At 35.2% G+C, this 12,174-nt stretch overlaps 1 protein-coding gene across 3 annotated transcripts in view; it reads left to right on the forward strand.

Moving 5' to 3' along the window:
* The window catches only part of PDE4B (phosphodiesterase 4B), a gene marked incomplete at its 5' end in the record, with an annotated part of 236,368 nt that overhangs the window by 208,272 nt on the left and 15,922 nt on the right, over positions 1 to 12,174 (forward strand). For all 3 annotated transcript variants that reach the window (XM_081323957.1, XM_081323958.1, XM_081323959.1), the window contains 2 exons: positions 10,813 to 10,906; positions 11,901 to 12,079. In XM_081323957.1, coding sequence (XP_081180083.1) covers positions 10,813 to 10,906; positions 11,901 to 12,079 — 273 coding nt within the window. The remainder of the gene's footprint in view (positions 1 to 10,812; positions 10,907 to 11,900; positions 12,080 to 12,174) is intronic.

Raw genomic sequence — 12,174 nt, forward strand, 5'->3', positions numbered from 1 at the left:
GTTTTCTCTTTGTTTATAGAGAAGCAAATTTATCATGGAAAAGAAAGGTTTTATTCTGACAGGATTCCTAATGCTATCACACTTGACTATATTTACAATATAGTAAATTCTATCTAAAAATATTATACTTTTCTTCTAAATCAATAGCAGAAGAAAAATGTCTAGAACTAAAGTAGGTTGCATGTAACTGCATACTATTTTGTTAAAGTGGCATGAAACAAAGCATCGGTATATTCATTTTGGTACTCCATCTTAATCTCTTTGCATGATATAATACTTTTTTACCCCAGAATTAACCATAAAGGAGGAGGTTAGGGAAAGAACTTTTGCTCCTTTTCTTTTAAATATCTTACTGCCTAAAATTAATTTAATAAAACCATGCCTTTCTATCTTGCTCTAGCTCCTGGAAATCATTATCTTGTTTTAATTTAGTTTATGATGATAAATTCAAAAAGTTAAATAAGTTCAAGAGACTACAGAAATACATCTACTTCCATATTATTTTCATAGTGACAAAATGACATATGTTGCTGATAATGGCTAAACATTAGACATAAGACTAAGAGAAGGAAATTAAAATAATTTTTAAAAGTTTTTAACTCTCACTGAAATTAGTAAGGCTTCATCTTAACTGGAACATATCCAAAGGCTGGTACAAAATGGGTGTCCTGTTTTTATTTCACAACTGTTTGCACCATCTTGATATTTAGGAAACAAGCATTCTGCCCAAAATTATAACTATAACATAAATAGTTAATCGTGTAAGCTTATAAGAGCTTTTCCTTCCAGTCTTGTGTTTACATAAGTAATAAAAGAATTACTGTAATGTTTTCAAAGAGAAACACAATATTTAGATTTCTGCATGCAATTCTCACCCAGAAATCCTGGCTAATTAAATCACACTATGTATTTACTTATTTTCTAAAAAGAAGGAATAACCAGAATATTATTACTATCCATTACTTTCTGAGAGGTCTTGAAGCTACTTACGTCATAAGCTAGATTTAAACCATGGACCAAATGTGGCTTATTCATCCTAACTCATTTGGAAGCAATTAACCGTAATTCAAACATAAGTATAATGGGAAGCTCTTGTGAACTACAGATTTGCAGATAGTTTCCATACCTGTGGAAAAGAAAAGAAAAATGAGAACAAAGAGCTTTTAAGTAATTAAAGCTGCTTGTGAATGTTCTGGCTTTGTTAGGATAGTATTTTCTTAATTTATTACATGTGAAGATGAACCAGTACAAAAAATAGAAACACCAGAACAGAGACTACCGTATGTACATTACATATATTTTCATTTTCATATGGGCAGTCGTCACATTATCTATTTCATCTGTAGATCCACTCATGCTATAAACTACACAAATAGTATTTTTCTTTGTTAGATTTATATATTATCTTTTTTCCAAGAGTTTAGAACAGAGGAGATGTCAGTCTCTCTATCTTTTGTTCTTATAAACACCACCTTCTATGAAGTTGGTTGGGGTGAGAAATAGCAATTGCTGTAAGTGGCTTCCCTGGAGGAGCCTGGACTTACTGACTCTTCACGGAAAACTGGAAAATCTTTACTTAAACCTTCTGATGTGAATGCCTCCAATCCAAGACATATTTTCTGTTTTGCAATTTATTTTGATGCAATTGCAAGTCACTGAATAGGGCTTGACAAACCTGTACTGAAAAGGGAAACATACTATTTTGAAATAAATGTGTATTGTCTAAAGAGGTATTGGCTTTTGTCTGTAAAGAAACGCTGCAACCAGTGGTGCACTAGGACTTACTTAACAGAGAAAATCTTCAAATTGAGATTACCGTATTTTCCAGCGTATAAGACTACTTTTTAACCCATGAAAATCTTCTCAAAAGTCAGGGGTCGTCTTATACGCCGGGTGCTGAAAATTTAGGGACAGGGCTGGCTGGAAAACCTGGAGCGGATCTCCCATTTAGTCTGCACAGGGAAAGCAGGACCAATTGGAGAAGAAGCTGCAGTCTGTGATTTTTTACAGGCTGGGGTCTGGGCGTCTTTCCTTCTAAAGTTGAAGAGCAGCTGTAGTATATCCCAACTTGAAAGGCAGGTGGGGAAGGCAGCAGCCAGAGCAGCGGCTTAGCTCTAAGGACACATTTGACTCAGGAACTGGGCGGGCTGGCTGGAAAACCTGGAGCGGATCTCCCATTTGGTCTTTTTTTTTTAAATCCCATTTATATCCTGCCCTTCTCCGAAGACTCAGGGTGGCTTACAATTTAAAGCACAAATCAATGTGCTTAGCAATAGCCTTCATTCTGTGTATATGCCTGTTTATTAGGGCTTTCAACCCCCCCCAAGCAGCATTATTACAAAGTCAGCTTATTGCCCCCAACAATCTGGGTCCTCATTTTACCTACCTTGGAAAGATGGAAAGCTGAGTCAACCTTGAGCCTGGTGGGATGCGAACCTGCACTAATTGCAGGCAGCTGGTGTTACTTAAGGCTCTGCGCAGGGAAAGCTTTAGAGTGAATTAGGAAAAGTGAAAAAGTGAATTAGGAAAATAGGGAACGGTTGCTGGAATTGGGTATGTCTAGTTTAACGAAGAGAAGGGTGAGGGGTGACATGATAGCAGTGATCCAATATCTTAGGGGCTGCCACAAAGCAGAGGGAGCCAAGCTATTCTCCAAAGCACCTGAAAGCAGGACAAGAAGCAATGGATGGAAACTAGTGAAGGAGAGAAGCAACCTAGAACTAAGGAGAAACTTCCTGACAGTTAGAACAATTAACCAGTGGAACAACCTGCCTCCAGAAGTGGTGAATGCTCCAACACTGGAAGTTTTTAAGAAGAGACTGGACAGCCATTTGTCTGAAATGGGATAGGGTTTCCTGCCTTAGCAGGGGGTTGGACTAGATGACCTCCAAGGTCCCCTCCAAATAATAATAATAATAATAACAATAATAATAATAATAATAATAATAATAATAATAATAATAATAATAATAATAATAGTTTAATCCACTTGCACTGTTTTATGTTTACATGTTTGATGACAAACAGCCTTATGTTTATAAGTGACAGTTTTCCTACTAAGCACCTGCATGTCATAAGCATTTGAATTAAAATTACCATATTAAAATCAAATCTGATGTTTTTAAATTTTTATTTGGTGTGCGTTGGAAGAGGGGTAGTCTTATATGGCGAGTATTAGCCCAAACCCTATAATTTAACAGGAAATGTAGGGGGTCGTCTTATACACCGGAAAATACGGTAGCTCCTGGTGAGATATCCATGCATAGAATAGATCTGCAGCCACACTGAACAAATAATGATATCTTTTAAGAATACCGGTATTTATTTTCTCTGAAGGTTTTAAAGCTAATGTTAATGGAATGTACCCAGTAAATAAAATTAGGATATATTTTTACACAAATGAAGCCTTACGTAACTTTAAGTGGGATTTTGTTCAAAACAGATTCAAGAAATATTTTCAGATGTAAATTAATTTATTCTAGATGAAATAATAATTAGATTGTAATTACATGAATTTAGAAGGAAGAAAAGGACATTGAAACTAATCAACAGTTGTAATTTTATACTTTTTATCAGGAGATTAGGCAAATATGATTTCAATTGTTGTCATTAGAATTTTTCTATTTGAATTTTTAAAACCCAGTGGTACTTACCCCATGCTAATCAACCACACCAAGTATATAGCGAATCTTTTTCTTTCATTCATAAATTCCTCAATTAGTTTGGCAGATATCTTTGCCCATGCGAATGTTTAGACATAATAGATGCAGCCAAGTTTAAGTTGTTTGAAAAGAACTCCAAACCATCTGGAAACTGGATTACAGGGGATATACACTCTATAAGAGCCAGGAAAGGAATATAAATTTCTAGAAATGCTTCCAAACAACAGATACTAGTTTAAGATTGTGAAGAGATATCCTTCCTTTTATTTGGAGAATCATGTTGGGTGGACCTTTTACATCTGAACCAATTATTTCTCTCACATATGTGCAAAAATGAGCAAGAGAGGGGATAGGCACGATATAAACGATATAAACTCCATCACTTACATCCTTACATGCAGTGTACAACAGAAGTATAGAAGTGCAAAGTTTTTGATGTTTTAATTTACATTGTATCATTTTAGCATTGTGTTAGGAAATAATACCTATAGCAGACAAGAATATATTATATATTGCTTGGAATCTTTTAAAAACACCATGATGCAATTGTTTATCTATAATTTATTTCAGTTTACAGTATTCACTCATTATCAAAATGTCAGTCTGAATCATAAAAATGCACATCAGTTCTTTCCTATAAAATTACTTTCCCCAAGTGGCTGCTTCCTTGACATACTGAATCTGTATCTTTAATCATTCCTAGCAAGTTACTGACTGTGCTGGCTGATTTAATGAAAGTTGTAGTCTATCATTTGTTGATGTCATTAGCTTGGAGAAGGCAAAATCATCAACAAGGCTACAAAAATGAAAAATGAATCTTTACCTAGCTATAGTGTAAATATAAAATAGTAACACCCAAAGATTTGAAAGTAAAAAAATGTCACAATGTTTTTAAAACAACCAAAGCAAGGCTCCCATCACAGTCACTGTTACAATAGGCAGATCAATTTGCTGAATGACTCAATATCAGACAAACTTAAACAGGTCATCGTTATTTTATAGTAGTTTCAAAACGTGTAAAACAGGAAACTGACACAACTAGAATCTCTTTTAGGCAGCTTTATGTATACTTCAACCATTGTTTTAAGATTTTAGAATTTTAGATTGTCTAATTAGATGTGAAACATGATGTGTAATCTTGCAATACATCATATATGTGCAGCATTGTTGATTAAAAATATAAAATGTTATTTGATTTTCAATGAATAAATATCATTCAAACCTGCATTTTCTTTTAAATGTATGGTGCTGCATTTATGAGTCAACGCAAACTACTCAATCCAAAGTATTTATTTTCTTTGCTTTATTACCAATTTTACAAATGGATACACTTCAGAGTATTCATGGATTTATGTGACAAAAAGACATTGTTCAGTGTTTAGGCATTTATCAGGATTAACACCTGATAATCAAAAATAGAGTTTAGGATAATCTGCAGCCCAGTATTTATCCCTGTAGCTGTCAATTGTTTTTTTCTAATTCCACAGGACTATATAATGCCAGTGACATATGGTCCTTTCCTGATAAAAATCACTGGAGACAGAAATTATTTATCTAAAATGTTTGCACACTACTTCACATTAAATAAAGTTTAAATAGTTTTGTAAATTAAATTATCGATAAAAATAGGCATTAAGCATAGTATAAAATGTACAAAATAAACAATACATGAATACACAGTAGCAGGGAAGGTAAATATCTATTGCTACAGAAATAATGCTTTACTAGGCGAGAAAGAATAAAATGAAACTGCATTTGGCTTGCTTTACAAAAGTATAACTAAACCAGTGCCAGACATTCACTACGGAACACAGCCTTTCAAAAGGAGGCAGCTACCACTGCTTAGCAGACTTCTGTGAATCTGTGAGAATGGCTAGAGCGGGTCCCCCAAAGATTCTCTTTAAAATATGGGCAGGAATATAGTGGAAGTTGTTCCTTCAAATACTGTGGCACAAGCTGAAAACATTTACCTACATGATGAAAACGGTGGAATCATGTGTTCAGTTAAGCCTTAGCTGGCTCAGGAATTCTGGGAGTTGAAGTCTATGAGTCATAAAAGAGCCAAGGTTGCCTACCCCTGAGTTAAGGTCTTGTCCAAATTCAATGAGAACCATAAGCTTCTTTCATTTGGATTGGTTTTCCTTTGAATTGCTACACCCTGGAGGAACCTGTTATTGTCAGGCTTTACTGCATACTAAAACCACTAAAACAGTTAAAATGTTCTCTGTCAGCCTGAAGGTGCAGTCCCCAGCCTTATATTCACTATAGTTTAATTCCAGACCTTATTACTCCCACCCAGATTGTTCAATAGTCTTTTCAGGCTGCAATTCTTGACTTTAAAGCTAGAGGTGGATATAACTCGCATCTCTACTCTTGAGAAATTCAAAGTCTCAACTCTCACTATTATGACTACAGCAAATCAATGAGTATTAAATGAACATCCATGCTGTTTTCATAGAAAACTTTGTGCCAATTTTTATTATTTAGGTAGGTAACCAAGTTCTCAAAAAAATGAATAAAAGCAATTCTCCATTATCAAGTTTTAACCTAAATCTCTTCTTAATCATTTCAGTCTCTTTTTCAGATTCATATCTCAGTGTTTTATTTGGCGATTACAAGTATGAAACTAAATACTGTATATTAGGCTGCGTTTTTGCTCCAATTTTCTGGGATACTTTAAGATTTGCCTACACTCTAGTCCTATCAGTTCTTTGATGTGAGTCTTAAATGAGATTCATCAGCTGAAAGTTATTCTCCCATGTGCCCACACGGCTAGGATTTCTGACCTTCACATTGAGCATCATTTACACCTTTTCCTGTCTATATCTTATGACATTTTCGGCACTAAACCTCCATGAGCTAGAGGAGAGTGACGCAGATCAAAGTTATCTGTGTTCTTGTGACTGCTTCTATAGTATCTTCTTTGAAGCAGAAATTCAAACAGGCAATTCCAAAGGTTCCTATTCAGTTTATCTATCATTGTAGGCAACTGTACATTTAGCATTTAACTTGCCAGAGGAAATATTTTATAAGCATAATGCAGTTTATATTTCAAAGCCTCACAGTTTTATACGTAGCTGTTATATAAATACAGTGACTGTGCCTGGCCTTTAGCATTTCAAATGTTGGTTACAGGTGTACTTAAAATTCAAAGCATTCCATATTCAATATTTAAGACATAAATAAAAACAGAAACATTATTAACGTAGTACACTATTAGCATAAGGTAGCCATGGCAGCCTGGTTCGCTGCTTCAGAGAGATGTTTTATCAGAAAGCATGGATCATAGCAGAGTTAATAGGAATAATAACCCAAGGGTACTAAACATTGGATGTTCTTCTAAATCATATCCTGACATCTTGCTTTTTTCGGACAAATCATAGATAGGCTGCATGTTCTAGGATTATTTATTCATTCACTGAATTTTAAGGCCTCCTAACTCCCAAAATGTTACATCATTAGCAATGTAACAACAACAACTATTAGCAAGGCAGTTTTGGTATTGAAATATGTATTGTTTCAATTTTCCAGCTATTGAAGAGTATGTAATTAGTCTACAATATAATATTATCTTTATATGCCATAATAAAATGAGATAAACATTAGATGGAGGGTGCTGAAGAGTTTGTTCCGATCAGATGGCTACAGTCACTTGAATTTGCAGTCTCTGATGGATATTTCTGAGATCAAAATACATCCTGTTTTTTTGACCAGTTGTTTATAGAAGCTCCATAAAAACTAAAAGCAATATTAAATTTGACAGGCCTCTATTTAGTTCTGTGACTATGATAAAGCATCACCAACTTTTATGTGTTATGATTCATTGGAATCTTGTTTCTAATGTTTAGGAAGAAGCAAACTTTCAAATAATTTGATAATGAGTGATCATACTTATTTACAGTGTAGGGGGTTTTTTGGTCAGGTTCAATTTTAGATATATATGAACTCTCTCATACCACAATGAATTTTAAAGAAACTCAAGCATCCTAAGTACCTTTTCAAATTTTAGAAATCAACAGTTAGCAAATTGGAATGGGATATTCTCACTTTATAATAGACAATTTGGGTACAGTTTGCATGCTATTCATATAACTCTTGACAACAATACATAGATATCGGCATGTACTTGTTGGTCTTATTGGTTGTGAAGACAAGGTGCTGGTTGTTTTGCACATCAACATCTACCTTAACGGTGGCTAAAACATCTGCATCTTGTTTTTAATTTTTGACGGTAAACACTAATTTTAAAAAGAGGAAGAATATTTGCTGTATTTTTTTATAATCTGCTCTGCCTTCTCTCTGTCATGGATTGGATAACAGGAGAGCCTTAGAATGAGAAAGGCAACAAAGATATTGGGCTCGCCAAAAGTCCTTGCTTCAAAGAGCCATTCTCATTCCAGACTATAAAAGCTGCAGGAAATTGAGCACAACTTTTACAAAATGGTTAGAATCCTTTCAGCCCTTCGTTTATGATAACTTTGTTCTTATTGAAAGTTGGAGTTTCATGGCAGAGGGATGGATAATATAAAAATAAGCAGGGAGGAGGCCAGGCTTGTTCCACAGAGGCAGCAGGCGTACAGTTGCTATCACGCTGCTGCTGCCCTATCACTTGATCTCCCTGAGGTATTCATTCCATTGATTTCTGAAAGGGGAAAGGCATGCTGTTGGGAAAGGCAATGATGCAAGAAATGGGGCTGATCTGTGGCCATGGCTAAAAGGCTAGCCTAAAAGCAATTAAGGTAGCAGCTGAATAAGGGGACATACACACATTCAGGACACAGATAAGTTAATATCACTCTTTTCTGAGATTAACGCAAACCTATTAACCTGTTCAGAGCTCCTATTTTGTTGTGACCTAAATTAGGGTGCCGTGTTTATTATTGAGAGCTTAATTGTCTTTCCAGTAAGGAGGGAGAAATGATTTTCTGAAAGCAGCTTTTATACTTCGGATCTGCTAATTAGCCCTTCTCTTTCTCTCTCTCTCTCTCTTTAACCATAAGAAAGTTTACGCTGGGATGATCCCTGTTTTTTGGCTGGGCTCTTTAAGACTCTGAAATTAGCTCCTAATTGGTTTCCATAGCTTGCGGGGTTTCTTTGGCAGAACCGTCATCGCTGCAAGACGGTGATCTAAAGGGAAGCCTTCCAGTAAAAGAGACGGCCTGTCACGTGGTCCTGTTGCCATGGCGTTCTCTTGACCAGATGAATAGGAGCCCTTAACAAGGAAAAGGGACAGGCCTGGGGGAGAGGAAATCTTCACCTTATAAAACAACTCTGGCTGCTAATTAGGAAAAGTAGCATTTATCCACTCACTTGTATTCTTAGGAATTTCCTGATGCTGAAGATGGAAAGGGAAAGAGGAGTAATTTGCGTATGTTTTCACTGGCAATCATTGTTTCATCTTGGATTATTTTCCATTTAGTAGTAACCGCATCTGGCTTCAAAGGAGCTGGTTCTGCTTGACACTTGGCACGTATATGAAACACGAAATTACCCACCCCACACTTTGTAAAAAGTCAGGAATCTCAAGTTGCATTGTTTAGACTGCTGTCTTTAACAGACGTAAGGGAAGAAATGTCTTACTGAAGGTTGGGAGGCTTACTTCTCAGGGAACGGATGTCAGCAAGATATGAAAATCTCAGATTTCAAGCTGCATGAACAACATGTTGCAGGAATGAGCATGGTTAGGTATTGCTCATTTGAACATTGCTAATATATTGAGGTGCATTCTCTGTGATTTCAAAAAACTTAAGTAAATATGAATGAAGTACAGTAATAATAAGGTAGAAAACCTACACTGTGGACAGACTGTATAATGCAATCATAAAAGCCCTAATAGTGAGAGGAGCACTCATTGTTTGCTTCCTTTTGTGTTGTTTACATATACACAGGGATTCCTCCCTTTTATCTTTGGAAAAGATGAGTCTGTTGCTAAAGACAGCAATATCTGTGAAAAGCAATTACTATTCCTATTTTTTCTCTCTCTCTCACTTCAACTGCACAGTTCTTTCTGGAAGGGGATACCTCTTCAGCCTGCCAAACATTAAAGTGCTTTAAGATAACTAGCTGCAAACATTTGAATGAGATCTTCTGGTTCCTTCATGCAGCAAGTCATATCGTTTGTATGTGTCCATGTGTGCGCACACGTGTGTGCAATTTTCAACACCAGCATTAGCAAGAATAGCCTGGAGCTTTTGTTGGTGAAAGTCTAAAATTCCAGCAATCATGGGTACTCATGACTACACAATTAGCAAGCATTGCTTTCCAGCCTAGTCTTCATCCTAGGCTTGAAAGCAATACTTGCTAATGTGTAGCCACAAGTACCTAGGATTGCTGGAATTTTAGAATTTCACCGACAAAGGCTCCAGGCTGTTCTTGTTATTGAGAAATTCCTCCTTCTGATCTGCAGATTCCGCATAGGAAATTTCTTGTTTTGATGTGCAAAATCTTCCAAAAATGTCTGAGGCAAACTATTTGTATCTTTGGGAATATGTCAAGGTGGGTTTAAATAATAAAAAAGAAATAATCAAGTTGTTCCATATACGTCAGATTAAACATACTTTGTGTTACTATATATCATAAACAGAAAAACAGGTTTATCACTGATCAATAATAAACTCATACTGGATTAAAATCAGATAACTCTAAAATATTAATAAGATGGCATGCAAACTGACAGCACTGTTTTATGTTGAATAGCAACGTATATAAGCTATACACATGATACTGTATTAATGTTCCTGTCAGGAAATATCTGCAAGTTGAAATTGCCTTTCTAAGTAGAAAAATGACAGACATCAGACATCTTTAAAGGACTCCTAAAAGCATGAAATCAAAACCTGCTCTAAAATCTAAATAGTTTTCCAGAATTATATAAAAGTGTAATTACCATTTTTTTTTTAAAAAAAAGACTTTTTTTAAACCATAAACTTATTATGTAATAATGGATGATTGCATGACAACTAGAAAATATTTTTCATTTGTGTGTATTTGTAATGTTATATATTTCTGTAATGTGTAATGTATTTCTGACTGTCTTGTTTAGTCGTGTGGTATATGTTCTAATTAATATGGATGTTGATGCATTGTGTATCCACCTGTAAGATAAACAGACTATCTTTAACCTGAGTTTTTTTGTTCTAATTACCAACAGTTCAAGAGAATGTTAAACCGGGAGCTGACACATCTTTCAGAAATGAGCCGATCAGGGAATCAAGTCTCTGAATATATTTCGAATACTTTCCTAGGTATGTTAGTTAACATTGGATCTGTTTCCTTGTAAAAAAAAACCTTTGAGCAAACTGTCACTCAAAGCCAACCTCAACATTTCAGTATCTTTAAGGAAACAATCTCTGTGGTAGTGAAAGGATTTCTTTTCAGAGGAGATTGAGGAAACGGGAAGTTATCTAGGAAGCTATAAAATTAACAGGGCAAAATGTGGTGGGACAAGTTCTTTGATAACCTTTCCTCATCTGCATGCTCTTCAGCTGAGAGTAATTCAGCTCTCTGACTTCCAGAATTCTCAGCTCTGGCCATGGAGGCTAAGGAATGCTGGGAATTGAAGTCTTCCTCTCTGAAGAATACAAAACTAGGGGAAGGTTGTTCAATGTCAATGTTACAGGTGTGCATACCATAACGATGTGTCCATAAGCTTGGGCAGTAACATGCAGAATTAATTATATGTGCAGGCAAATATTTAATTAATTTGTTAAATTTATACAGCTGCCTATTTCACTTCCATGACTGTGTGGCTTACAGTACCGGTATTAACAATATTATTAGCATTATTATTAATATTTACAAATAGAGAAACACTGAAGAAAATTGTTACCTAGCAACCATTAATGCTTTCCAGGATTCTGCAATAATTTTGCACTCTTGCAAAATTAGTTTTCTCAAGAAATTTTACTCTAGCTTAGAGCAGATAATCATGGATCATTTTGGGCTAGTCATGGCCTCTCAGCCAATCTTACCTCACATATTATTATTGGGCAAAATAGGTGAAGGGAACGGTCAGTGTTATGCTGAGCTTCTGAATAAAAAGCAGGATATAAATCTAATTTAAAAATAACAAAGGAATAAATGCATTCTTCATTCTGTGTCTGACAATTTTGAAAACAATTCTGAAATTCTATAGCTGCCCATTTTCAAAAGCTTGTCAGGCACAAAATAGTCTATTCGGATCTAACCCAATGTGCTTAATAAATATTATAAATTAATTTTTATCCTTTTTTAATACAGATAAGCAGAATGATGTGGAGATTCCTTCTCCTACACAGAAGGATAGAGAGAAAAAGAAGAAACAACAGGTTATGACACAGATCAGTGGTGTAAAAAAGTTAATGCACAGTTCAAGCTTGAATAACACTAGTATTTCAAGATTCGGTGTGAAAACAGAAAAGGAAGATCATTTAGCTAAGGTCAGTGTGGTTCATAATATTTGTATTTTTTTAAATGAAGAATACAAATACATATGTAAACAAGACATATTAGTCATACTCCACAAATACTTTTT

This window comes from Vipera berus (genome assembly GCF_964194415.1).
Source record: "Vipera berus genome assembly, chromosome: 3".
Lineage (NCBI taxonomy): Eukaryota > Metazoa > Chordata > Lepidosauria > Squamata > Viperidae > Vipera > Vipera berus.